This window comes from Mya arenaria, chromosome 2 (assembly GCF_026914265.1).
Source record: "Mya arenaria isolate MELC-2E11 chromosome 2, ASM2691426v1".
NCBI classification, from domain to species: domain Eukaryota; kingdom Metazoa; phylum Mollusca; class Bivalvia; order Myida; family Myidae; genus Mya; species Mya arenaria.
In genome coordinates this window covers 62,354,288-62,381,639 of record NC_069123.1, presented here as the reverse complement: position 1 = coordinate 62,381,639, position 27,352 = coordinate 62,354,288, and the positions used below count along the sequence as shown (strand labels likewise).

General features: G+C 36.1%; 2 protein-coding genes across 2 annotated transcripts; one reads left to right on the top strand and one right to left on the bottom strand.

Annotated features, from left to right (window-relative positions):
- Positions 1-3,754: 3,754 nt before the first annotated feature.
- LOC128216515 (uncharacterized) lies at positions 3,755-16,620 on the bottom strand. Its single transcript, XM_052923102.1, has 4 exons — positions 16,585-16,620; positions 16,165-16,273; positions 7,474-7,598; positions 3,755-3,760 (listed from the first exon to the last, which is right to left on the bottom strand). Exons 1-4 carry the CDS (start codon positions 16,618-16,620, stop codon positions 3,755-3,757), a joined length of 276 nt encoding a protein of 91 aa, XP_052779062.1.
- A 7,434-nt stretch (positions 16,621-24,054) lies between these two features.
- On the top strand, positions 24,055-24,930 carry LOC128216507 (protein TonB-like). The gene is made up of 2 exons (XM_052923091.1): positions 24,055-24,159; positions 24,442-24,930. The coding sequence occupies exons 1-2, from the start codon at positions 24,055-24,057 to the stop codon at positions 24,928-24,930; spliced, it is 594 nt and encodes a 197-aa protein (XP_052779051.1).
- The last annotated feature ends 2,422 nt before the right edge of the window (positions 24,931-27,352 follow it).

Genomic DNA, 27,352 nt, shown 5'->3' with positions numbered 1-27,352 from the left:
ACACAGGGGACTAAGGTCAAGAGGGCGCACGCGCATCCCCATCCAAAAGCATTTTTATGCTGCCTGAAGGGAAAACATTTAGTTGCCTGTTTGTCGGTTTGTCAGCCAGGCCACACATATAAATAAATATATAATGGATATTAATTCCTTCATTATGGAAGTAAAGATGCCCGTACGAAATTTTTCGCCTGGAATTGACACGTAATTTAACTATAAGTTACGGGCGGAGATATTTTCCAGGTATAGTTTGAATAATATAATGTTTTTGGGGCGAAATATGTAAATGAGGTGGGACAGAATTCAAATTCTGGGCGGAATTTCAGGTTACGGGCGGATTTTCAGATTTAGTTTGATTTTTCGTTACGGGCGGAATTTCAGATTACCGGCGGAAATTCAGATTCAAACAGAATTTCAGTTACTGGCAGAATTTTAGTTTACGGGAGGATATTCATACATATGTCACATGGAGTTTTAATTTCATGTGCGCAATAATTTACATGCGAAAACTATGATTAATTAACGGACTGAAAAATAATGTGAATTAAACCATACTAAAGCTTACTCAAGTTATTGTGCATTTAAATATAAATACGCAGAATAATAAAAATTAAATTATCATATTGGCTATAAAATATCATTAAAGTCACTAGTACACTTCACAGTAGAATGAGTACTTTCTTATTGTTCAGTCATCTAGTATTTTTCAACTGTTATCGCGCATACGTGTTCCTCTTGTGGTGGCCAGATTTTTCAGGGAAGGTCATGGCAGCATTTTCCGTCATATCACATACTCTGAAAATAAGACATTATATTTTTTTATTAAAATTCTGATATTTGTATAAACAAAATAAGTAGAGAACATGATTATGTTTCGGGAGGCCAGAAGACGTGATGACTGAGCAATATTGAAATGTATTCTTACCACAACAGAGTTGCCTGGGGTTACAGGAGTGGAGATGGTTGGCATGAGTTTTCTTGCGAAGTTGACCTTCTAAGTTGCTCCGATAACTGTAAAAGTTGTTTGATTAATTGCAATAATCACCTTATAACAATTAAATGATGACTTATTTTAGCTGTTTACACAATCCATATTAGTTTAATATAACTGCTCTCATTTATACCCTTATTTTATCATGAATTACATCTTTATAAAATATATATGGAACATTATTTAAATAAGCACTTTAGAGGGTTACTAGAGGAAGCCATTACCTTTGCAGTGAAATTTGTTGATGGAGATGCAGTCGAATTCTGCGTGTGAAAGTGGCTGCTGAAATATAAAGAAGAACACATGTATAATGCGTTTATTTCTGTTTAATAAATTTATTAATTTAAAGATTGTTTTTAAAATCAAGACTAAAACCGCTATTCCAGCATAATGCAGAACTTAATTAACATTATGTTGTTTAAACAAACATATTAAAATGAATATATGTGAACTTGGTAGATTCCGACAAGCTTCATTTTGATAACACCGACAGCAATTGTAATTACTCGGAAACTTACGCGGAAAGCCAAGGGTTAATGCTGATATCTTTTTTTCGTTACACATATGAACTTCTTTGTGAAGTTTAATGATTGCGAGAATGCTGTTCGGGTGAAAATAATGTAACAAGGCAAATATAAGGTAATATGGTTGTAATAAACATAGTATTGATACCCAACCAAATATTTTGTAAAGCATAAACTAAGCATTCTTAATCGCATTAAACTTACTCGATGTCAGTCAAACGAAATAGTTATAAAAGTGAGAACAGACAAACACAATTTCAAAACCAGTACTGGTAAAACAAGAAATAGAAAAGTTACCTCTATCTTTCACGACCACGTACCCCTTTGAATTGTTGCATTTGATTATCCGCCAGTCTCACACAGCATATGCATTTCGCGATTCAAAATTTGTAAGACACCTAAAGTCCGCGTTATTCTTATCAATTACGGCTAATGATCCATCTGTTGGTCAATACACACAACAATACGTTTTAACTATAACGTTTTTCACGGAAGTTCAAATGTTTTCTTGGTCAAAGTCTAGTTATTCATAAAATATTCGAAAACGCGGTACATCTATGTCTATCAGTAATGGTTTCAGTGTGGGCATCTTGTGAAACACATGACCGGAATAAATAAAGGTTAAGGTTCTCAAAGGGAAATCCGACCAGATTTGTGCAAGATAAGGCGAGTATTTATAAACAGCTGGATCTTGTACCCTGTTGATAGCCCATATGAGGCTTATCGGTGAGTCAAATATTGAAGCACAGTGTTGTACATGATGACCTCGAATCGAGTGGAAGTCAATTATTTATAGCCGACTCAGGGCTGAGTTTAGTTTTAATTGCTATTAGTGGTTCATGTTATAATGTCCCAATTAGTGACATAAGTAACATTTTAAGTGGACTTTAAAGTTCATAAAAGCTGAGTGTAAATTTATATCATGGGGTCATGTTTTTTTCCTTTATGTGTTTGACTCGCCTTTGTAGTTTTATTTTTATTTTTATTGCATATTTTATATTACATGGAGTATGCGTTGTTCAGATGAAAGTATGGAAGATGTTTAGCTTTTAACTCGCTATGTGAAATCTAAACAAAACAATTCAATAATATTTATGACTTTCAAATTATTTTGGCTGAAAATATTAGGCTAAGTTTGAAATTATGCTCCACTAAAATGTTTAAGTGGGATATTCCGTCCCAAAGGTTTCGTAGAAAAAACAAAGTACAAAATTCCGTGTCACACAAATGTTTAAGTATATAAATACGCCCGTAATTTGTTTACGCCTGGAAATTCCAATATTTTTACGCCCAGAATCCACTATAAACTTGTAGGGATGTCGGGCGGAATAATGATTCCGTCCATACTCCAGGCGGAATTCACCGATTCCGTGCCAATTCCGCCTCAATTCCGCCCGGAATCCGTCCCTTTATTTCGTACGGGCGGTTAATTAATGTAGGGTTTGGGCTTGTCCTTTTGGGTTAGAAAGGCTAAAAAGGGTATAAACAGGTATTGAAGAATAAGTAGTGCTTTAATTGCTACTCGCCCCGGCTTCATCCTTTGATTAAAGTTTTAGGGCAAGTTAGGATTTTCACTTATAACTCTTCACTAATTACCCTTTATTCAATTCACTTCATACTTGATACAGTTGATCAGAGCCATAACATATTTCTGTTAGAAAACGCAATATTATTATTTAATCAAATTATAGCCTGATTAACTTTGGATTTGGAGAATGAGTTTTAGGGCAGTTTTATTAATAACTTCTATATCCTTCATTCAAGCTTGATTATTAAAGTTCCACCACCCACTGACACTGACATCCCAAACAAAATCCCTTGGATACAAAATCTCTGCATCATTAAGTTAAGAATGTATCAGTCAATGAGGTTATTTTCTTAGCCAGTTAAATGACCTGAATAAGAATCTTAATGATTAAAAAGGGCTTATTTGCTATGCTCACTCCACATATTCTTAATCAGTAAGATTTTAATTCATGTTGTCCAACATTATATGAACAATGAAACAAAGCTATAATAATTATTCAATATTTGTATAAGAAATATTTTCTGTTTTTTTTTTAGGAAGAGTTCTTCAACACAACAGAATGTCTGGAGAGCTGTATGAATGGATAAAACGGCACAATTTTTGCATAGTGAGTCCTTTATTATCCACTGCCAGCCAAAAGTAATGATAGGTGTGTGTGCTTAAGTGCAGACATTAATTCCAGTTATCCTATCATGAACATGAACTGTGATCATCCTAAAGCTGTGAAACCACCAAAACGGTGCATACATTTTGAGTCTCAAAAATAGCTTTTCAAATTCAATAACTTTCTTGAAAGTTTTACATAACAGCACATCAGATACTTACTGACTTAAAGTACATTTTAAGAATCTCAATAAAATAATTATATTTACTGTTCAAATCGCCATGGTACTTTAGGCATATTGAAAACAGATACAGTTGAGACTCAGGCTCATACCCTGGTGTTACTCATATCAAAAGGAAACGGGTCATTGCATATGCAACTTCCATTCTTACCAGTGATTTTCTTTCTTTCTCAGTTAGCTTCAATGTAATCGATTAATTATTTCATTAAATGAAATAATTCAGTACCAACCCTTAACATGCAAATCTTGTGCATGAAGCACTGTTTCTGTCGGTTGATTCCTAAAGAACTCAATGATTGATTTGGTTTATTATTTGGTCAAGGCATATATATTAACAATTCTGAAATAGTACCATGAGTATGGTATGTCACTGAATACTGCTGTATACTGCCACCTCTGTAAAGAATAAACTAGTCTCAAGAATGTACATGGCAATTGAAAAAGTGAATAAAGGGGCTATATTTCGAGGGATCTTTATTTCGTGGATCACCCAACCCATGAAAACCATGAACATTAATTTCCCCTGAACATTCATGATTTATTGCATGGTTTAAAACAACAAATGCCATTTTCACTGAAAGAAAATTCCCCATCAACAAACATGTCGGCCAATGGTGGTAGACGATAACAAAGATTAAAAGTTTTTTCCTCCACTTTCATACAGTTGATTTTGCCTGCGTCTTGGGTTTAAAGCCATGTTAGCACACATAGGTTCATATCTCAGACTTTATACAATGGTACTCAACCAAGTTAGATAAGTGTCTGGCAAATAATGGCCCTTTATTATTGGACTTCTGGTTAAAATTTTGCATGTAACCACATTTATGATCATATCTCAGCAAAAACAACATGTTTGCTTTGAAACTTTATACAAGGGCTGCCAGCTTTTCAACCTTCTTAATAAATCAAGTTAGATTATAAGTATCTTCCATGGCCAAGAGTGTAAGATAGGTTCATTCCGACCCGAGCGTAGGGTATTTTGCGGAAACAAGTTTATTTGCATTGCATTGTTCGTGATATTCTTTTAATTTTTTTATTATGGATGACAATAAAACAAATCGGAAGTGTTTCAAACCTGAAGCGTGTATTAAATAATTAGAAAACCCTCCAACTGCAAGGAGAAATGTGGACGGACTCAAATCAATTTCTTGCTTAATGCTAACATTTCAAATCAAAACACATAAAGACAGAGGAAAATAACAGGAAACAAGGAACTCATTTAACTTGTGTATTCATGGTTTTTGACTCACAGAGGGACATGCTTGGCATGATAATGTCGGCTCAATGTTAATTCACTTTAAATGAGAGACAGAAGTGATGCAAAGGAAAATGACAGAATATATTAACATTGAACTTAAAAATCTACATGTCGTTGTGTGGACTCATTGTAGGTTTTTTGGTTTATGCTATGTATTATTTTCTATTTATTGCATTCTATTTGTAAATTTGCAATAATATTGTTTTTTCTATATTTATATTTGGTATTCAACTTTCTTTAATGGTACCGATGATACTGAATGTGGGGTGAGGTGGTGGTTAAGATACATAATCGATCTCTGTTTGAACAACGATAAAGTGTCAGAAAAGTCCAACCTGGACATAATGGCCACCTTTAGTAAGCAGCCACCTTTACCTATTCCTAAAGGTGGCCATTTAGTACAGGTTTGACTGTATTTCTATATTTGACTTAGGCCTAAAAAAAAAATACATTTGGTTCGGGTTACCCGACCCTACCTACGGAATAGGCGCCGACCCTAACGTTTTTATAGTCAGTTTGAAAAAAAAAATGAAAAACTAAAAAAAAAAAAAATAATAATTTTTTTTTTCTTTTTTTTTTTTGCTTTTCAATATGTAGTTTAAAACCTTAATTGCTTATATAGAAGATAACTTTAACACCATTCTCCAATGATGAAAATGACATTCTTATATAAAGCCTAATAAAAAAAAAAAAAAAAAAAAAAAAAAAAGCCTACCTACCCTACCTATTTTTGAAAAGGATGTAACCCTAACCAAACAATTTTTTTTTTAGGCCTTAGAAATTCGGGTTAAGGTTTTGCGTGCAAGCACACATAGGTTAATATCTCAGCAACTACTTGAGGTATTGCTTTGATATTTTATACAGAGGCACTTAACCATCCTACCTACTTAATTAATTAAGTTAGAAAACTATAATTTGCATTTAATGCAAAAAATAGGCCATTATAATTTAACTTAGAAATTCTGGTTAAGGTTTTGCGGGCAAGCACACATAGGTTAATATCTCAGCAACTACTTGAGTTATTGCATTGATACTTGATACAATGGTACTCAACCAACCAAACAACCTACTTAATGAATCAAGTAAGATAACTCTTGTTTGCATTTAATGCAAGTAATTGCCCTTAATTATTCAACTTAGAAATTCTGGTTAAGATTTTGCATGCAAGCACACATAGGTTAATATCTCAGCAACTACTTGAGGTATTGCCTTGAGACTTTATAAGTGGCACTCAACCATCCAACCTACCTAATTAACTTAGTTAGATAACTTTAGATAAGTTTGCATTTAATGCAAATTATTGGCCTTTATTATTGACTTAGAAATTCTGGTTAAGGTTTTGCGTGCAAGCAGACATAGGTTAATATCTCATCAACTTCTTGAGGCTTTGCATTAAGACTTTATACAATGGTACTCAACCATCCAACCTACTAAATTAACCAAGTTAGATAACTCTTGTTTGCATTTAATGCAAATAATTTTTCTTTATTATTTGACTTAAAGATTCTGGTTAAGGTTTTGCGTGTAAGCACACAATTAGGTTAATATCTCAGCAAGTACTTGAGGTATTGCATTGAGACTTGATACAATGGTACTCAACCATCCAATGTACTTAATTAATCAAGTCAGATAACTCTAGTTAGCATTTAATGTAAATGATATCCCTTTTTTATTTAACTAAGATATTCTGGTTAAGGTTTTGCGTGAAGCCCACATAGGTTAATATCTCAACAACTACTTGAGGTATTGCATTCTAAGACTTTATACGATGTTACTCAACCATCCAACCTACTTAATTAACCTAGTTAGGTAACTCTAGTTTGCAAAATATATTAAATAATAGCCCCTTTTTTGGACATAGAAATTCTGGTTAAGGTTTTGCTTGTTACCACTATACCACTATACCTCAGCAAATACATCGTGTATTGTATTGAAACTTTACACACATGCTCTCAATCATTTAACCTTCTTCTTTTATCAAGTAAGATTACTCTATCTTTCATATTATTTCATTTTTGCCCCTTTATTATGCGAATAAATTCTGGTTAAGGTCTTGCATGTTAGCTCACATATGATAATATCTCAGCAATTACTTTATGTATTGCATTGAGACTTTATACAATGGTATTCCACCACCCAACGTAATTGAATAACCAAGTTAGATAACTGTATTATGCAAATAATGGCCCTTTATTATTGGACTTAAAAATTCTGGTTAAAATAATCCATGTAAATACATTAATATTAATATCTCAGCACATCATGTATTGCATTGAAAACTAATCTAACAGTGATCCATACATGTTTCGCCAAAACTTTTCAATCCTTACACTGAAAAGCGGCGGAAAAGTCGAGCGGGCTATCTCTGTGACAGCTCTTGTTGAGTTCACTTGTTTCTTAAAAACAATGTTGTGTCTAGTAAGGAATGACATCAGCCACCCATTGCTAGCCTTAAATTCAGTAAGGCCAAAAAAAAACTACCCGTGTTTCCGGTGACCCGACCGACCGTATTTTTTCCTCGCCGACCCTAATCTTTTATTTAGACATAAAAGTAAAAAAAACAAAACATTCTATCGTAAATTTTTTTTATATATTTTTTTAATTTATCGTCATTACTTTCGTTCTTTGTCTTTCTATGTACGCGGAGAATAAACTGTCATTCCTTATTATGTATTACCGAGACGCTATGTCAACAGGAATACAAAATGTCCGATATCTTCAAATTGGCAAACGCATGTTTACGGTCCAAACACGTGGTTAATCACAAGAGACATATTTTGCAGTCTTTAAAATAAAAATATTTAGGATTAAAGCTCGCAGTGTTATTTATTAATGTCCAAAATAAAACTTTCTTTTTACGATTAGGCATTGCGTATATCATGCAGGCTTCTTACGATTAAGCTTTACTCCATCTAATGCAGGATACTAAATTGCCAGGTTCCAATACACATTTCACTAATCGTTACATTTTATCCGCAATTATCAATGGTTACTTATTTCGCCTTATTAAAAATAAGTCCCATCAACTGAAATCGAATTAAAAACCTTCAAAAGTTAACGACACATTTGTTGGAATGTGTCGGCTGCAGATCAAACGGTACTATTTGTGACGTCAGTGCACGAGCGGTGATAATATCAAAGGCGCGTGGCTATGGTTTGTATTTAATTCGGTCAGTCGGATACCGTACGATCCTATTTGAATGCCAAGATTTCGCCTAGGCTGGTAAGAAAATACCATACGATCGAAAAAATAATAATCAATAATCGTCGTCTGAGAATCTTATAACAATGACCGAAATGTTTGATTTCACTATAAATATGAATGAAACTTTGATTGTACGAAAATAAGATAAGTAAAATAAATTCATATCCGCGTTTACTTGTTCTATTTTTAGCTTGACTATTCGAAGAATAGGTGGGCTATACTACTCGCCCCGGCGTCGGCGTCCGGTTAAAGTTTTAGGGCAAGTTGGGATTTTGACTTGGGGCAAGTTGGGGCAAGTCCAATACCCTACATTCAATTGACTTAATACTTAACACAGTTGTTCAGGGCCATCACATGATGAGGTTAGATAACTCCATATTATTCTTTACACAGATTATGGCCCCTGATTGACTATGGAACTTAGGTTAAAGTTTTAGGGCAAGTTGGAATATTTATTAATAACTTCTATATCCTTTGTTTAATTGACTTAATACTTCACACAGTTGTTCAGGACCATCACACAATGATGTTACATAACTTCATATTATCCTAAATACAAGTTATGGCCCCTGATTGACTTAGGTTAAAGTTTTAGGGCAGGTTAAAGTTTTAGGGCAAGTTGGGATTTTCACTTAAAACTCCAATACCATTCATTCAATTGACTTAATACTTCATACAGATGTTCAGAGCCATCACATAATGAGGTTGGATAACTCCATATTATCTTTTATACAAATTATGGCCCCTGATTGACTATGGAACTTAGGTTAAAGTTTTAGGGCAGGTTGGGATATTGTTTAATAACTTCTATACCCTTCATTCAATTGACTTAATACTTCACACAGTTGTTCAGGACCACCACCCAATGACGTTACATAACTCCATATCCTTAATACAAGTTACGGCCCCTGATTGACTTAGGTTAAAGTTTTAGGCAAGTAAAAGTTAAGGGCAAGTTGGGATTTTAATTAAAAAAATGTCTATACCGTTCATTAAATGCACTTAATGAAATTCAAAATTATTTATGACCATCTTTCAACAAGAAACATAACTTTGTTTTAAGCCTAAATACAAATTATGGCCCTTGAATTTTTTTTTTTTTTTTTTTTCATTTCCTTTGAAAGGCATATTTGTATATTCTTAACCACATTTTCATAATGGGAAATCAAGTTATTTGAATGACTTGCTTCATTGTTTGGGCGGGCTGGTGGGAGGGCAGCATCAAAGTCACCTTATGTATCGAATAATTTTAGTTGGGTTTGACATAAAGAGACCAAACTTGGTATTATTACATCATTATTGTCTTCTAAGTCAAAGCTGCGTAATTGCGCGCTGTCTTACGACGGCTCTTGTTAACCTACCTCCACTTGAAGGCCTAGTTTAAGGAGCTCACAGTTGACAGGAAAATCGGCAATTTTCCTCATGCAAATTAACAAATTAGTTGATAATTGACTGTTTGGGTAGAACATTATCACAGATCTGTAAAAATTGAAGTGCTGGATTTGTTTTCTTAAAACCGATCGCGATTTATAAACGAGTACCGTATTATATCATGTATAGGACGCTAGCATAGATAGGACGCAGGCAAAAAAATTGTTGAGAAAACGGGTAAAACCCCTTAATATATAAGATAGGACGCAGTGGAAAAATGTCAAAATCGGAGCCGAAAAATTGAGGTTGGTAAAGTATTTATAACATATATTGAAGTAAAAAAACAAGCAAAAATTGTATATAAGGCATATTTCGATAAGTGTCTTGTGTATTTCGATAATTATCGCCGTATTTCGGTAATTAAGCGTACACAACAATGATATATGTCTTGACATTTTGAGAACATTCACCATAATATAAGACTTATACAAATGCTGTAATAGACTAGTTCTGACTGACAGTCAACCGTTGCATCTCCCGACATGCCTTCTGAATGACAGTCAACCGTGGCAACCTTTGCAAAACTGTGTATTGTCAAAACTAATGATTGTTTTGATAAGGCTTGTCGCTGCGCGGATTAAAGCATGTCGGCATAATTATTGCGTGTTGGTAATTAGCCTTGCCAGCAGAAGGCACCTCGGGTAAAGTGCGAACAAACAACAATACGGTATTACCATGGCAATAGTTTGTTCTATTGATGTTTTTCTAATGACAGACAGCGGGTGTTTTTCACACCTTCGCACATTTGAAAAGATTTGATGGTGACAATAATGCTACTTTGCGTTATGCACATTCCTTTATTAATTTTTTAAAACAGTAACATACAACAAAATGTTTTGTAAAATATCGAAACATTAAAATCGTTGTTGATTAATTGATAAATACCTCCTTTCCCGATTTTCCGTTGCCGTTATAACTCAATCCAGTTAAAACGCTGACTCACATCGAGTTTTTTTGAGTAGCGTCCCTTTTGTAAAACAGTAAACACTTTGTTTGTGTTTGTTTTCAATTTATTTCTCAAAATAATCATTTTAAAGTAAACATTCAATATATCTCTGCGTGTGTTAACTTGTGTGATTTTACCTATGTCAGTTGTTCTCTTCGGTGACGCAGTACAGATACTTACTATTACCGCGTTCTTCCCCGGTCCGATATTCTCGACCTGAAATGGACTTGGAAAAAAACAGATGAAGTTCTAATAGCATAGAAAGGACGCAGGCAATTTTTAAGACAATAATTGGGGGTAAAAAAGTGGGTCCTATGCATGATATAATACGGTATTGTATACAAAAACACCAGATTTCATGGGCAAAATTGGCGGGAAAATACGGTAGTCGAAGGTGTTTTTCTGTGACTTTTTGTAAATTATGAAATGCTAAGATATAATATAATTGTTAGGCCACACCAAATTGATATTTCGTTCCGCGGATTTACCGCTCCTATTTTTTTGAAAATGTAAAATATATATTTTTATTTTTTTTGTGCGCCCGCACCTCCATTTTGATCGCCAAGCAGATTTTTTTCAGGTAATAATTTATTAAAAGGCTAAAAATAATCACGTATAATTTTTTCTACGCTAGTTTTCGTGTTTTTGTAAAGGGAATTTACTGATGCATAGTGTTTTTATACTGTATATCGATCGGTTTAGCATGGGTTCAATAAATTCAATCAACATGGCCGCTTCTGGTATAAACAATGTGGCTCGAAGTTTGGAAATTAAATCTTATTTTTGACAATAAATATGTTTTGAGCATGCTTGAAGTCATTGTTGATCGTCTCATACACTAAAGGATCATTATTTAAAGCAACCATTATGCAATAAAGCATGTGTATCTGAGACTGGTAGGGATTATATTGCGTAATTAGTAGGGATGGCAACGAGTAGTAAAATTAATACTCGAGTACTCGGACGATCGTTCGATCGAGTACTCGGGTACTCGATTACTCGGTCAAATTGAATATGTGTTCGCGAGGACAAGATTGTGTATACATGTATCGTAAATGGTTTATATTGTGCGTTGGTCGTATTATTGGTCATTTTCACCTTTAAAGTAAACTACATTACGTATTTTAACAAAACAAATGATATAAAAAGAAAACAAATGTTGTTTCAGGCTTTTAATTTGTTTTATTCGTTTCATTTTATACAAGTATGCACTGCAGAAATGAACAACAATCAGAATTTCAATGAACAAAAATTAATAGCATACATAAAAAAGTGAACGAAATTCAATACGAAGTTCAGTTTTTTGGTTGTTTACTCTACAATTTTTTTTTTAAATGATAGTTTTTCGTACTGTGTAATTGTTGTTTACCTCATAAATATTCATAATTCTTGATTCAAAATATCAACCAATCATATGATAATCATTGCAAAAATAATTAAAATACGCCTATTAAGAAATCAATTCTCGTAACGGTCGATACAACACAAGGCAACACTCTCGCGCAACATAGTGCCAACGAGAGTGACTCAGTACAAGCTATCATAGCTTTCTTCACAATCGTTGTAAAACATATAATGTTTAAACTAATTGGTATACAACAGAATTGTGTAGGTGAAAGTACCGCTATCAAAACTTCGCTAATTGACATTAGTGCTAATTTGAAATAGTGGTCCTTTGTTGACAGTTTGCAACTATCACAACAACTGTCAACTAATTGATTGATGTCAATTGTATACAAAGCGGGGATTAGAGGGACCGTAAATTGTCCTTTGGGCAACTAACCAGATCTGATATTTTGTCTGTAAATCGTGTATTTGGTGATTTTTATAGATTTTTTAAAAAAAAATCCGAGTACTCGAGTAGTGATTTGGTACTCGAGTACTCGGACGTTCGATCGAGTACTCGAGTAATCGGGTACTCGTTGCCATCCCTAGTAAGGCCTAAAAAAAAAATACATTTGGTTCGGGTTACCCGACCCTACCTACGGAATAGGCGCCGACCCTACCGTTTTTATAGTCAGTTTGAAAAAAAAAATATGAAAAACTAAAAAAAAAAAAAAAAAAAAAATTCGTTTTTTTTTTAAATTGCTTTTTAATATTAAGTTTAAACCTTAAATGCTTGTACAGAAGATAGCTTTAACACCATTCTCCAATGATGAAAATTATATTCTTATATTAAACCTAATAAAAAAAAAAAAAAAAAAAAAAAAAAAAAGCCTAACTACCCTACCTATTTTTTTTAAGGATGTAACCCTAACCAAACAAATTTTTTTTTTAGGCCTAATTAGTGACTCGTTTTGAATGGAAATCGGAATGATCAACTTAGTACTATTTTATTCAAGTCATAATACAAGGGACCAACATTTTACCTCGTTACGACGATGCTGAAGATGTCACAGGTCAACTTAACTGGAACATGAGTCATTGTTTGGTCCAAATTGATGATTGTATCAAGTTCATTTTTGATCAAATTCTGACAAAGCAACAGTTTTGAACAAATATCTTTTCACAAATAGCGAATAAACACTGGCCTGGATATACCTCAACATAAGTAAGACTAAGTTTATCACCTTATATTTTGTTTTTATTTGCAACATAATCCATCATTGTAATGCGCTTGTCAATTGTAACCACTGCCCCGCCCACCCCTCGCCCTTGTTCCAGGGGTAAACCGGGGACAGCAGAGGCAATGGGCTGTGTTTTTACCTTTCAGGTGGCCCTGCAGTGCCTAGTGAATGTGGTTTTGTCTTCATATTGAAAATTGTCGGGAATGGGCCTCACATAGGTATTCAGGGTTGCGGGGCCATTTGGCAGGGATTTTACCAGTAGTGTGAACTCCCTGCAGGTCGGGTATTTTACCCGGGTTTTGAGAGACCGGAAGTCAAAGTCCCCGCTATTCCGGACTTGGGGGGGGGGGGCATATACAATTGGCATAAAAACATCTAAATAACCAAAAAAAGTACTCTGAAAAATACCCTGGTTCTTTTTGTTTTAATAAGCACATGTCATTGCATTTCCTGTGATAATAAAAACAAAATTTAGTCTATGTTATATGGAGTCTGATGTTTGATGATGCCATTGTGTAAGTGATCATTTTTTACAAATCCAAAATCAATCCTAAGTTATGTCTAAATACAGTTGCATATTATGTTAAACTGATTCAGGTAGATTTATATAAGTCGTTTCAAACTTTTTACTAAAAGCAGGGTTATTTATTATTATGAATGAATGTCATATTAATGTACGTTTTAATTATATAAGAAATTAGATTTATCCATATAATGTTTGTACTAAACACGGATGAATAAATAGTATGTATTCCGACATTTTCCCAATGTCCATTAGAGGCTCAGTTCAAGATGGCATTAAAATGGATTTAAGGGCAATTATTATGCCCCCCTTCGAAGAAGAGGGGTATATTGCTTTGCACAGGCATGTCGGTATGTCGGTCGGTCGGTCGGTCCGTCGGTAGACCAAAGCTTGTCCGAGTGATAACTCAACAATTCCTAAACGTATGGTCATCAAACTTCACATGAAGGTTGGGCCTGACCAGTAGATGACCCCTATTGATTTTGGGGGTCATCGGGTCAAAGGTCAAGGTCACAGTGACCTTTAATGGTAAAATAATTTTAAAGCTTGTCCGAGTGATAACTCAACAATGCCTGCACCCATGGCCCTCAAACTTGACATGGAGGTAGGGCCTGACCAGGAGATGACCCCTATAGTTTTTGGGGGTCATCAGACCAAAGCTCAAGGTCACAGTGACCTTGAATGGTAAAAGGTTGTCCGAGTGATAACGTGACAATGCCTGCACCCATGGCCCTCAAACTTGACTTGGAGGTTGGGCCTGACCAGTAGATGACCCCTATTGTTTTTGGGGGTCATTGGGCCAAAGGTCTAGATCACAGTGACCTTGAATGGTAAAAGGTTGTCCGATTGATAACTCAACAATACCTGCACCCATGGCCCTCAAACTTGACTTGGAGAATTGGCCTGACCAGGAGATGACCCCTATGGTTTTTGGGGGTCATCTGGCCAAAGGTCAAGGTCACAGTGACCTGGAATGGTAAAAGGTTGTCCGAGTGATAACTCGACAATGCCTGCACCCATGGCCCTCAAACTTGACTTGGAGATTGGGCCTGGCCAGAAGATGGTCCCTATTGATTTAAGGGGTCATTGGGCCAAAGGTCAAGGTCACAGTGACCTGGAATGGTAAAAGGTTATCCGAGTGATAACTTGACAATGGCTGCACCCATGGCCCTCAAACTTGATTTGGAGGTTGAGCCCGGCCAGAAGATTGTCCCTATTAATTTTAGGGTTCATTGGGCCAAAGGTCAAGGTCACAGTGACCTTGAATAATAAAAGGTTGTCCAAGTGATAACTCAACAATGCCTGCACCCATGGCCCTCAAACTTGACATGGATGTTGGGCCTGACCAGTAGATGACCCCTATTGATTTTAGGGGTCAAAGGTCAAGGTCACAGTGACCTTGAAAGCAAACTCGACAATTCTTGGACCTATGGTCATCAAACTTGACATGAAGGTTGGGCCTGCCCAGTAGATGACCCCAATCGACTTTGGGGGTCATCAGGCCAAGGTCAATGTCACAGTAACCTTTAACGCAAAAGAGTTAACAAATCTTCCCCCACTGATATCTCAACAATGCCTGAACCTATGATCATTAAACTTGACATGGATGTTAAGCCTGACCAGTAGATCACCCTTATTGATTTAGGATTCATAGAGCCAAAGGTCAAGGTCACAGTGATCTTGAATGGTAAAAGGTTGTCCGAGTGATAACTCAACAATGCCTGAACCCATGGCCTTCAAACTTAACTTGGGAGTTGCATCTGACTTGTAGATAACCCCTTATGATTTAAGTGGTCATCGGGTCAAAGGTCAAGGTCACAGTGACCTTGAACGAAAAAAACTTGTCTTGTGATAACTTGACAATGCCTGCACCCATGGCCCTCAAACTTGATATTTAGGTTTCTGGTGACCAGCTGATGACTCTGGATTTTGAGTTCATAGAGTCAAAGGTCATGACGGTCATAACACACTTTATCCTCACACTTTAATGGTCATAATCTTAAAACAGCAACAAATCAGCTGTCATTTCGGTCCATGCATATTTCATGCAATTGTCCATATAATCCTGACAACATGGCGCTCAGGGGGGGCATAATGTTTGACAAACATCTCTTGTTTTGAACAATCTTTCTTATTTATATTGAATATGAGGAAAAATATATTTTTCGCTCTTCGCTCGCTTCGGTTTTTATGAAAACTGACAAAAAAAAATTTTATTTTTTTTTGGCAAAAATCCGAGGAACTAAACATTAATTTGGTGTGGCCTTATGATTCAACGACCCTATTTTTTTTCGCCATGTCACCGGAAACACAGGTATTTTTTTTTTGGTCTAAGACCTAACAGCATACTTTTTGGCTTTGGTCTGAATGGCCCTGAAACGAGAACGAGACGAGCACAAGCGTCCATAGACCATGCATACACAAGTTCATTCAGTTCCTCATTTCCTGTACTTTTCCTCTGTCATTTTGCATTTGGATTTCCATTGCTTTCATATTCTTTCACAATTTCACGCTTACGCTTAAGTAAGAAATTGATTTGAGTCCTTCCACAGTTAAATTCCTTGGCAACACTTCTTGCACTACGGCTGTTTTCTAATAACTTTATACACTAGACATGTTCTTTTAAATTCAAACACTTTCGATTAGTCTTATTTTCAGCCATAGTCAAAGTTAAAAAAATATCAAGAACAATGCATTGTAAATATCCTTCGTTGAAATATAAATCTGTGCACTTGGAAAAATAATAATGAAGTGAATAAAAATTGTAACCTGTTTCACGCCTTCGAATGACAATGCAAACTGCATTATAATTTTCATAATTACTGCTTTTGTTGATATTTAATAATTAACTTTGTAATTATTGAATTTTCTTATTCATTGTGTCATTAATTGTGTCAATTCTAATCAAAACAATCGTGGACGTGTAATAAACATGATCTCTCGATGACAAAACATGCATGGCATTCGTGTGATGTATTATTCATTTTCATTGGATGATGGAGATACCTGAGGCCATCGTTCTTTTCTGTAAACTTCTATACGCAATTAAAGCTGTGTATTGGAAAACAAAAGCTTAAGTGTCAGTGACAAGGTTAAGTGTCCGCTAATTAGCGTTCATATGGCTTCACGGGGACAAAAATTAGTGGTCGTGTTAGACAGTTGGCTGCTTAGTGCACGTACATTATATAGTAACTCATACGGGGGGGAATTTAAAATGGCCTGTTAAGGCAGATGGCCATAAAGCAGGTGACTGTTCAACCAGGTCTGACTGTATAACTCTATAGGCACTTTCGCTTCAGCAGATTTCTTCAAAGTTGGCATTGAAAGAAACAAACTGACATCATATGAGTTCAAACTTACTCTTATATTTAATTTATTGATATTGGTTTAATTTCAAAGAGATTAACACAATTTATCCTTCTAATTTTTAAGTGGACAGACAGGCACTGGAAAGACACATACAATGTTTGGTAAGATATGTGTTCAAATTAGACAATACATGAAGTCTTGTACATAACTTCATGGATATTACCATAAGAAGCTGAAAATGATTATTTTGATATTTAATTTTAGACAAATACTAATAGAATAAGAGAATATGGTGAGACGTAAATTCCAATACCAGAACCAAGCTATCATTATTGGTTCCGAAGATACCTTTGAGATTAGATCCCCCTTAGTAGCTATATGGGAGCGCGTTTTGTTTACAAAATGTCGCGAATTTGCGCATACTTTGACTGGATTAAAACCAGTGACCAAATATCAACCCGCACACCCCAAGGGGTGCATCTTGAAGGGTTTAGCGTCTCCTACAGGGAAAAATTGGTCCCAGCCTGGTCACGTGTAGGGATGCTGAGATATCTTTGCGATTGCCAACCCCAGGTCAAGTTCGATATTGGGGCTGGTGGGGCCAAGGTCAAGGTCACTGTTACTAAAAAAAGAAAAACGGTTTCCGGACGATAACTGATAACTCATGAAAGGCTAAACGGATTTGAACAATTTTTGGTACACAGGTGTAACATCAGAAGATACAGATCAAGTTCAATATTGGGGCTGGTGGGGTCAAGGTCACTGTTACTAAAAATAGAAAAATGGTTTCCAGACGATAACTCATGAAAGGCTTGACAGATTTGAACATTTTTTGGTACACAGGTGTAACATCAGAAGATACAGGTCAAGTTCGATATTGGGGCTGGTGGGGCCAAGGTCAAGGTCACTGTTAATAAAAATAGAAAAATGGTTTCTGCTTCATAACTTTTATTGGGCATGAGATATTGTGATGAAACTTGCTGTATAGGCAGCCTCTGTGAAGACAATGCTTGTGATTGAAAATGGGGCCAGTGGAGTAAAGGTTTTTGTGCACTGTTACGAAAATTGAAAAACGGTTTCCGGACAAACAATACATGCATGATAAAAGAAGATGCAGTGTGCAGTAACCTTGGAGTTATGGCCTCTTTTCAAAGGAATGGTTTGCCATTCCTGTGTCCAGGCGGCATTTGGGGGTATTCGTCACTCCTGTGACAGCTCTAGTTACATCTTGTTTTACGCAAGTTTAAGCGCAATAAAGATTTTAAGCTCAATTAACTGATGTGATATTTAATAATTCCCCCTTCGACGAAGAGGGGTATAGTTCTTTGCACATGTTGGTTGAAAGGTCAGTCGGTCGGTAGGTGAGTCTGTCGACCAAAGCTTGTCCGACTGATAACTGAAAATTTACTGGTCGTATGGTCATCAAACTTGACATGAAGGTAGGCCCTGGCCATTAGATGACCCCTATTGATTTTGGGGCTCATCAGGTCAAAGGTCAAGGTCACAGTTACCTTTAATGCTTAAATTATTTTAAAGCTTGTCCTAGTGATAACTCATCAATGCCTAGACCTATAGTCATCAAACTTGATATGGAAGTTGGGCCTGACCAGTAGATGACCCCTATTGTTTTTGGGGGTCATCAGGCCAAAGGTCAAGGTCACAGTGAGTGACCTTGAATGGTTAAAGGTTGTCCGAGTGATAACTCGACAATGCCTGCAACCATGGCCCTCATACTTGACTTGGAGGTTGGGCCTAGCCAGTAGATGGCCCCTATTGAGTTTAGGGGTCATTGCACCAAACAAAAGTTGTCACTGTGACAACTTGACAATGCCTGCACCAATGACCCTCAAACTTAACTTGGAGGTTTGGCCTGACCAGTAGATGACCCATATTGATTTTAGGGGTCAAAGGGCAAGGTCACAGTGACCTTAAAGTAAATTCAACTATTCCTGGACCTATGGTCATCAAACTTGTCATGAAAGTTGGACCTGACCAGTAGATGAACCCTTTAAGAAGGGGGTCATCAGGCCAAGGTCAAGGTCACAATAACCTTTAACACTAAAAAGTTAACAAATCTTCTCCAAGTGATATCTCAACAATGTCTGACCCTATGATAATCAAACCTTACATGGAAGTCGGGCCTGACCGGTAGATGACGCTTATTGAATTTAGGAGTCATCAGGTCAAAGGTCACAGTGACCTTGAATGCAAAAATGTATTGAGTGATTACTTGACAATGCCTGCACCAATGGCCCTTAAACATTTCTTGGGGTTGCTCCTGACCTGTAGATGACCCCTTATGATTTTAGGGTCACAGGGACCTTGAATAAAAAAAGCTTGTCTGGGGGATAAGTCGACAATGCCTGCACCCATGGCCCTCAAACTTATATGTTTTTAGTGACCAGCTGATAACTCCTTTGTTTTTTAAGGTAGTAGAGTCAAAGGTCATGGTCATAACACACTGTATCCTTACACTTAAATGGTCATAATCTTTAAACTGCCTTAACGGTATCCAATGTCATTGACAAATCAGCTATCATTTAGGTCCATGCATATTTCATTCAATTGTCCATATAATCCTGACAACATGGCGCTCAGGGGGGGCATAATGTTTAACAAACATCTCTTGTTTTTCTAGTTGTCCAAAGGACTATTGACTAACACTTTCTTGTAGTCGGACCAAAAAACTGGTAGTCTCAGAATACCCTACTACCGTTTGTGTCCAACCCTGTTGTTATTTATAAGATTATTTATTATGCAGGTCCCTCACACACTCACGGATTGGTACCAAGATGTATGGAATACCTTTTTGAACAGGCAGAGGTTTGTTACAATATTATGTTCTAGTAAGTAAAAGCTTTAAACAATTAGAAACAATATGTGATACAATATTTTGAAATAATTCTCATCCTATTGCTGCACATGCCAAAATAAAATAACATTTCAACTGTGTTTGAATTAAATCTAAATGTCTTCCATTGAAACCAAGGTTATTGCTACCTCTCTTATTTAAAGATGAACCCTTATTAAACCCGTCGGACATTAGCACTCTTTTACGTCTCTTTGTATGTTATCATTTATAACAAAACTAGTGATTAAAAAGGAAATGCATCCTTAAAGAACTCAGTAGAAAGAATCATCTTGCCCAGTGCTTTTTAGCTCACCTGTCACATAGTAACAAGGTGAGCTTTTCAGTGATGACAATTTGTCCGGCGTCCGTCGTCCGTCCGTCCGTCCGTAAACTTTTACTTTAAACAACATCTCCTCATAAACCGCTTAGCCAATTTCATCCAAACTTCACAGGAATGTTCCTTGGGTGGTCCCCTTTGAAAATTGTTCAAAGAATTGAATTCCATGCAGAACTCTGGTTGCCATGGCAATGGAAAGGAAAAACTTTAAAAATCTTCTTCTCCCAAACCACAAGGCTTAGGCCGTTGATATATGGTAGGTAGGATCACCAAATGGTCCTCTACCAAGATTGTTCAAATTATGGCAGTTGGGTCAAAATTGGCCCCACCCCCTTCGGGGGTCATGGGTTTTCTCTATATGTTTATAGTGAAAACTTAAAAAATCTTCTCCTCTGAACTTACTTGGCCTAGAGCTTAGATATTTGTCATGATTCATCGTCAAGTGGACCTCTACAAAGATTGTTCAAATTATGGCCTTGGGGTCAAAATTGGCCCCGCCCCGGGGGGTCATGGGTATACTTGATATGTTTATAGTTAAAACTTCAAAAATCTTCTCCTCTTAACTTACTTGGACTAGAGCTTAGATATTTGGCATGATTCATCGTCTAGTGGACCTCTACAAAGATTGTTCAAATTATGGCCCTGTGGTCAAAATTGGCCCCGCCCCTGGGTGGTCATGGGTTTTCTCTATATGTTTATTTTTAAAAAAATCAAAAATCTCCTCTGAACTTACGTTGCTTAGAGCTAAGATATTTGGCTTGATTCATCGTCTAGTGGACCTCTACAAAGATTGTTCAAATTATGGCCTTGGGGTCAAAATTGGCCCCACCCAGGGGGGTTAGGGTATTCTCTATATGTTTATAGTTAAAACTTCAAAAATCTTCTCCTCTGAACTTACTTGGACTAGAGCTTAGATATTTGGCATGATTCATCGTCTAGTGGACATCTACAAAGATTGTTCAAATTATGGCCTTGGGGTCAAAATTGGCCCCACCCCCTTCGGGGGTCATGGGTTTTCTCTATATGTTTATAGTGAAAACTTCAAAAATCATCTCCTCTGAACTTACGTGGCTTAGAGCTTAGATATTTGGCATGATTCATCGTCTAGTGGACCTCTAGAAAGTTTGTTCAAATTCTGGCCCTGGGGTCAAAATTGGCCACGCCCTGGGGCTGATGGGTTTTCTCTATATGTGTTATAGTGAAAACTTAAAAAATCTTCTCCGAACTCACAAAGACAAGTAACGTCTTAATTTAAACTGGATAACATATTTAGTACACATACCAATTTTCAATATGGGCCACATACAACAATTAAGAACAAATATACATATATAGATACATATGTAAAATCAAGTAGTGACAAGAGCTTAGATATTTGGCATGATATATCATCTAGTTGACTTGTACCAATATTGTTCAATCTTTGGCCCTGGGGTCAAAAAATGGCCCCACCCGGGCGGTCATGGGTTTCCTTATATATGTTTATGATGAAAACTTATAAAATCTTCATCTCCGAAACCAAATCTTCTTCTCCGAAACCAAAAGGCGAAGGCCTTAGATATTTGGTATGAAGCATTGTTTATCGGACCACTATTAAGATTGTTCAAACTTCAGCCCTGGGGTCAAAATTGGCCACGCCCCGTGTTCATAGGCTTAGGTTTTCAATATTTTTATATAGTCTTATATAATAAAACTTTAAAAATCCTCTTCTCCAAAATATAAGACCTAGAGCTTTCATATTTGGTATATAGTGTTACCTAGTGGACCTACACCAAAGGTATTCAAATTATTGTCCCGGGGTCAAATTGGCCTTGCTCAGGGGTCATTTGTTTTTACATTGTCTTGTCACTTAAACATCTTTTCCTCTGAAAGTAAAGGTCAGAATGACTCCATACTTGATATGTAGCATCCTTACATGGTCCTCTCTCAACTTTGTTCAAATGGTTTTGTTTGGCCCCTTTTAGGGGTCACCAGAGCAAAAAATAGAAAAACCTTTAAACAACTTGATCTTATTAACTGCTGGATGGATCTTCAAGTCTGAAGCATCCTAGCATGGGCCTGTGTCAGGTCTTTTCAAATAATTTTGTTTGGCCCCTTTTAAGGGCCACCAGAGCTAAAATTAGTAAAAAAAACTTAACATTTTCTTCGCATGAACCCCTTGATAGATCTTCAGCAAATTTGGTTTGAAGTGTCCTTGCATGGACCTCAAAATTGTTCAAAAAAATTAATTCCATGCAGAACTCTGGTTGCCATGGCAACCTGAAGGAAAATATAGGCTGTCGTGTCCGCGCTGTGACTTACTCTTATATGGACAGATTTTAAAATGACTTGCCATATGTTTTCGACATACCAAGACAACGTGTCGTGTGCAAGACCCATGTCCCTACCTCTAAGGTGAAAGATACACTAAGTGTTTATTCACAATGGAATGCTGAATATGAGGACATAAAGAGTGTTGGCTGTCATTTAGTATGATTGGTTTTTTTTCTATGCTCAGAGGCAATTTAATATAACTTGCAATATGTATTTGACACATAAAGGCAAGATCAACTTTTTATGTACTTGTTCATAGATCAATGTCACATTGGGGGGCATTTGTCACATACTTTGACAGCTCTTGTTCAATATTCTTTGAGAAACAAGCTATATTAATAACAAAGGTTAAACTCTTTTACTCAGGTGAGCGATTTAGGGCCATCATGGCCCTCTTGTTGAAATGTTTCATTTAAATTTGGACAAGTCCTTGACCACTAATTTATAGGTATAGGACTTAAGACTTCCTATGCAAATATAGAAGAATAGAATTATGCTACAGGAAACATTAAACACCATTAGTGTAGTTGGCAGTTTCGTAACTTGAATTATGTTTCCCTAATTCATGGGGAGACATATTGTTTTCGCCCTGTCTGTCAGTCAGTCAGTCCGTCAGTCTGTACGTCACACTTCGTTTCCGCATAATAACCATAGAATGCTTAGACCCAAGAACTCCAAACTTGATATGCTGGTTGTTCATGACTATTAGATGACCCCTATTGAGCTTGTGATCAGTAGGTCAAAGGTCAAGGTCACAGTAAACTTGAGGTGAAAAAACAGTTTTTGCTCAATAACTAAAGATCCTTTGGGTCCAGGATCGATTTGAGATCTAAAGGTCAAAGGTCAAGGTCTTGGCTACCTTCAGGTAAAAACGATATTTTGGTGGTGACCTTAAGCTTAAAAATGGTGTCTTCTTAATAACTTAAGAACTCTTGCACCCAAGAACTAGATACTAAGTATGATGATCTTGAGCTGAAAATTGGTTTCAGAAAAATAATTGTATAATGCTTGCGCCCAGATATTCATACAATACAAACTTCCATTTCCAAGATTTATCAAAAACACTTCTTCTCTGCCCCCCCCCCCCCCCCCCCCCCCCCCAACTGTGGTTACTATTGACTGTTGCATTATTCTAGCCTTAGCAACACAGTTTATTTATGGGCTTCTTTATTTGGAGGTGATTTATTGCTTGCACTATATCTTTTGAAATAAATTGAAAATTATGAAAACTAACTGTCAATAATAACTCTTTTATATCTCAGATAGTACATACATGAAAATACCGATTGTTAATCAAGACTCTTTGTGTTGTATTTATTTTCAAAGTGATTTGAGTTTAATTTCTTTAGAACGGGGATATCTTATACTTATCATTTGATTATGGTAGAATTTCAGGTGTACCATTTCAATATTGGAAATCTATAAAGACATGATAAAAGACCTCATTGAACCAGGAAATAAAGTCTGTATTCAAGAGGGAAAAGCAAAAGGAAATGTGGTGTTACAATTAGATTCCTTGGATGGGGCCAACCAAGTAAGTGGGCCTTAAAGGATGATTAAACATTTGCCAATAACAACATTAGTCCAGACACCAGACTCCATAGCACCATCTGGATCTTCACACACCAAAACAAACTAATTTCTTAACCAAATGAAAACATTAAAACTGCAATTCAAGAATATTCTTGAAAGAATGTCCTTTTAAATGTACAATGAAAGAACTGAATTAATAAACCATAAGCGATTTCAGCAAAATAAAGATTTGGATGGCTATTAATCTTAACTCAAACCCAAAGATTTCAAACCGAAACCCAAGGATTTCAAACCGAAACCCAAGGATTTCAAACCGAAACCCAAGGATTTCAAACCAAAACCCAAAGATTTCAAACCAAAACCCAAGGATTTCAAACCGAAACCCAAGGATTTCAAACCAAAACCCAAAGATTTCAAACCAAAACCCAAGGATTTCAAACCGAAACCCAAGGATTTCAAACCGAAACCCAAGGATTTCAAACCGAAACCCAAAGATTTCAAACCGAAACCCAAGGATTTCAAACCGAAACCCAAGGATTTCAAACCGAAACCCAAGGATTTCAGACCGAAACCCAAGGATTTCAAACCAAAACCAAAGGATTTCAAACCGAAACCCAAGGATTTCAAACCGAAACCCAAAGATTTCAAACCGAAACCCAAGGATTTCACACCGAAACCCAAAGATTTCAAACCCGAAACCCAAGGATTTCAAACCGAAACCCAAGGATTTCAGACTGATATTCAGACCCGAATCCTTAAGAATTTAGATTAAATATTATATGGCATAGTTTTTCAAATATTTTATGAAATATTATGCTGTAAATGCAGTCCAAAATGAGTCTTACATCGCTACTGAATTTATATTGTGATAAAAGAAATAAAAAAAAAAACTAGTTTGCTCTGATTAAAGTGAATAAATGCTTATATTTTCTCTTTTATACAGATTATACAGTCAGCATTAAAAACTAGAAAAGTCGACAGTCAAACAGCTATGAAACGATTGAGTTCCAGGTCCCATCTAACATCAGGACAAAGGTACTCCTGTTACAATGTTTTTGTAGAAAATGTTAAGTTTTGAGATTTATTGGCTTTTGAAAAATAGTGTACCAGTCGGTGGGTAGTTCCCAGACACTAGTAGTTCTTGGACACATATGATTTTAGCCTAATTTTGGAAATTACATATCAAGCACCCGATTTAAACGAATCAGGTGTTTGAAGAGTTACAGCAAGTATTAAATCTTTTCAGGTAAGGAATTTTAAATCAAATTATGCTAAAATTCCAAAAGTTTGCAAACTTCTTTACTAAATCACATTTAATTCCTCTGGGAATCACAATTGTAGTGCACATGCGCAAAAGGAAAACTTAAAATACGTGCAATAGTTGGGTTATACCATTTGGTATTAGTTATAATTCTCCCTTTTTACCCCCCCCCCCCCCGCCGAATTGAAGATTTCGGGAGGGGGATATTGTTTTGGCATTGTCCGTCTGTCATTCTGTCCTTCTGTCCGTCCGTCCATCCATCCGTCCGGTACCATATCTTGGTGGGCATTGATCAGAAAATGTTCAAACTTCATAGGAATGATCCTTCGTTGGTGCTTTTTCAAATTTGTTCAAAAAAATGAATTCCATGCGGAACTCTTGTTGCCATGGCAACCTTAAGGAAAAATACCATGTTTATCTTAATTATGCCCCTGGAGAAAAATTAGCCTCAGCATGGGGGTTGAAGTTCATTATAAATACACCTTGTAGCTTAAAAGCACTTCTCAATCTGAAAGTTTACAAAAGAACATGGCCTGTTATATTTAAAAAAGCACAATCATAATTGTCAACACCAGGATGATGGGTTCTAAAGTAAACCTGTGAGAAAAGGTACTGGTATGGTGCTTGAACCCACAACCATGTGAACACTTGCATGGAGATCTATCAAACTGTGCTTACTGATTTTTAGGCAGTTGTCAGCTTGACTCTACAATTGACTGTTGCATTATACGTTATAAAGACAATAAATAAAACACTTGAAGCATAAGTCCAAATAATAGTAACTTGACTGATCTTTTTATAAATTTTGAAGTGGCATATCCTTCACATACAATTTTTTTTGTACCAAAAGCGGGTACAGTAAAACTGCGATCACTCGAGGTCGCCGGGGACCGAGCTTAAACCTCGTGGGAACCGATGTTTCGAACAACCCGATTTTCAATAATTCTGCAGTCTGTCATGAAATATATTTCAGTGTATTTTTATTTGAAGTCGTCTGTTTACTTCGACAACGATTATGTGTTACGTAGTGGAAATCGCTCATATGTTCACTATGTATACTAAATATAAAATGTAAAAGAAATATCAATAATCATATGAATAAATAGAAATTTTTATTTTTACAAAATTGCCATATTGCAAAGCAAAGTGACAAGAAGGAATTCTTTTCAGAGACTATGATGTTGGATCGATATGGCTGTATTTAATCATATTTTTATTCCTCATTTACAACTGTCATTGTAATTTTTACAAGTTGCGAAAATTTTAATACCTAGCAATCAGGGATTCTAAAAGTTTGGAACATCAATCGGTCCGGACCCGGGGGTAATTTTGAATGTGTGAATGACCAAATAATCTTTGTGTATTACAATTTTTACTGACTTAGTCGTTAGGACCAAAATTGTAAAAAAAAACTGAGAAAATTTCGAACGAATTTTTTTTAACACTTTTTGAAACTGAAATTGGTCTGGCTTGGTCAAAATCGGTACAGACTGGCAAATTACTGTTTTTAGAAGCCCTGCTAGCAATGGTTTGTTTATTTTTGGACACACGTTCGGTAAAAATTATGAACTTGAGGGAGCCATAAGGTTTGTGCATGACTTGTATACTAGACACCAAGTATATTGCTTGACTCCTCAACATAATTAGGTTTCAATGCAGCGTAGATTTTTTTTTATATGAAAATAGATGGAAAAAAGCTCGGGACCAAGCTCCGATCTCGAGGGAATGCCAGATCATCCAGATGTTTTCACCAAATTTCACATTGTGCCTTTGTTAAAATTAAGCTGTATTTATGATGATTGCATCTTTCTTGATGATCATATATCTGACATTTTTTATTTCAATTTTCAGGACAACAGAATGACCTCAGAGCTGAATTTGGTCAATTTAGCTGGAACTGAGACCGTCAAACTGACAGAGGCCTCCGGCGAAA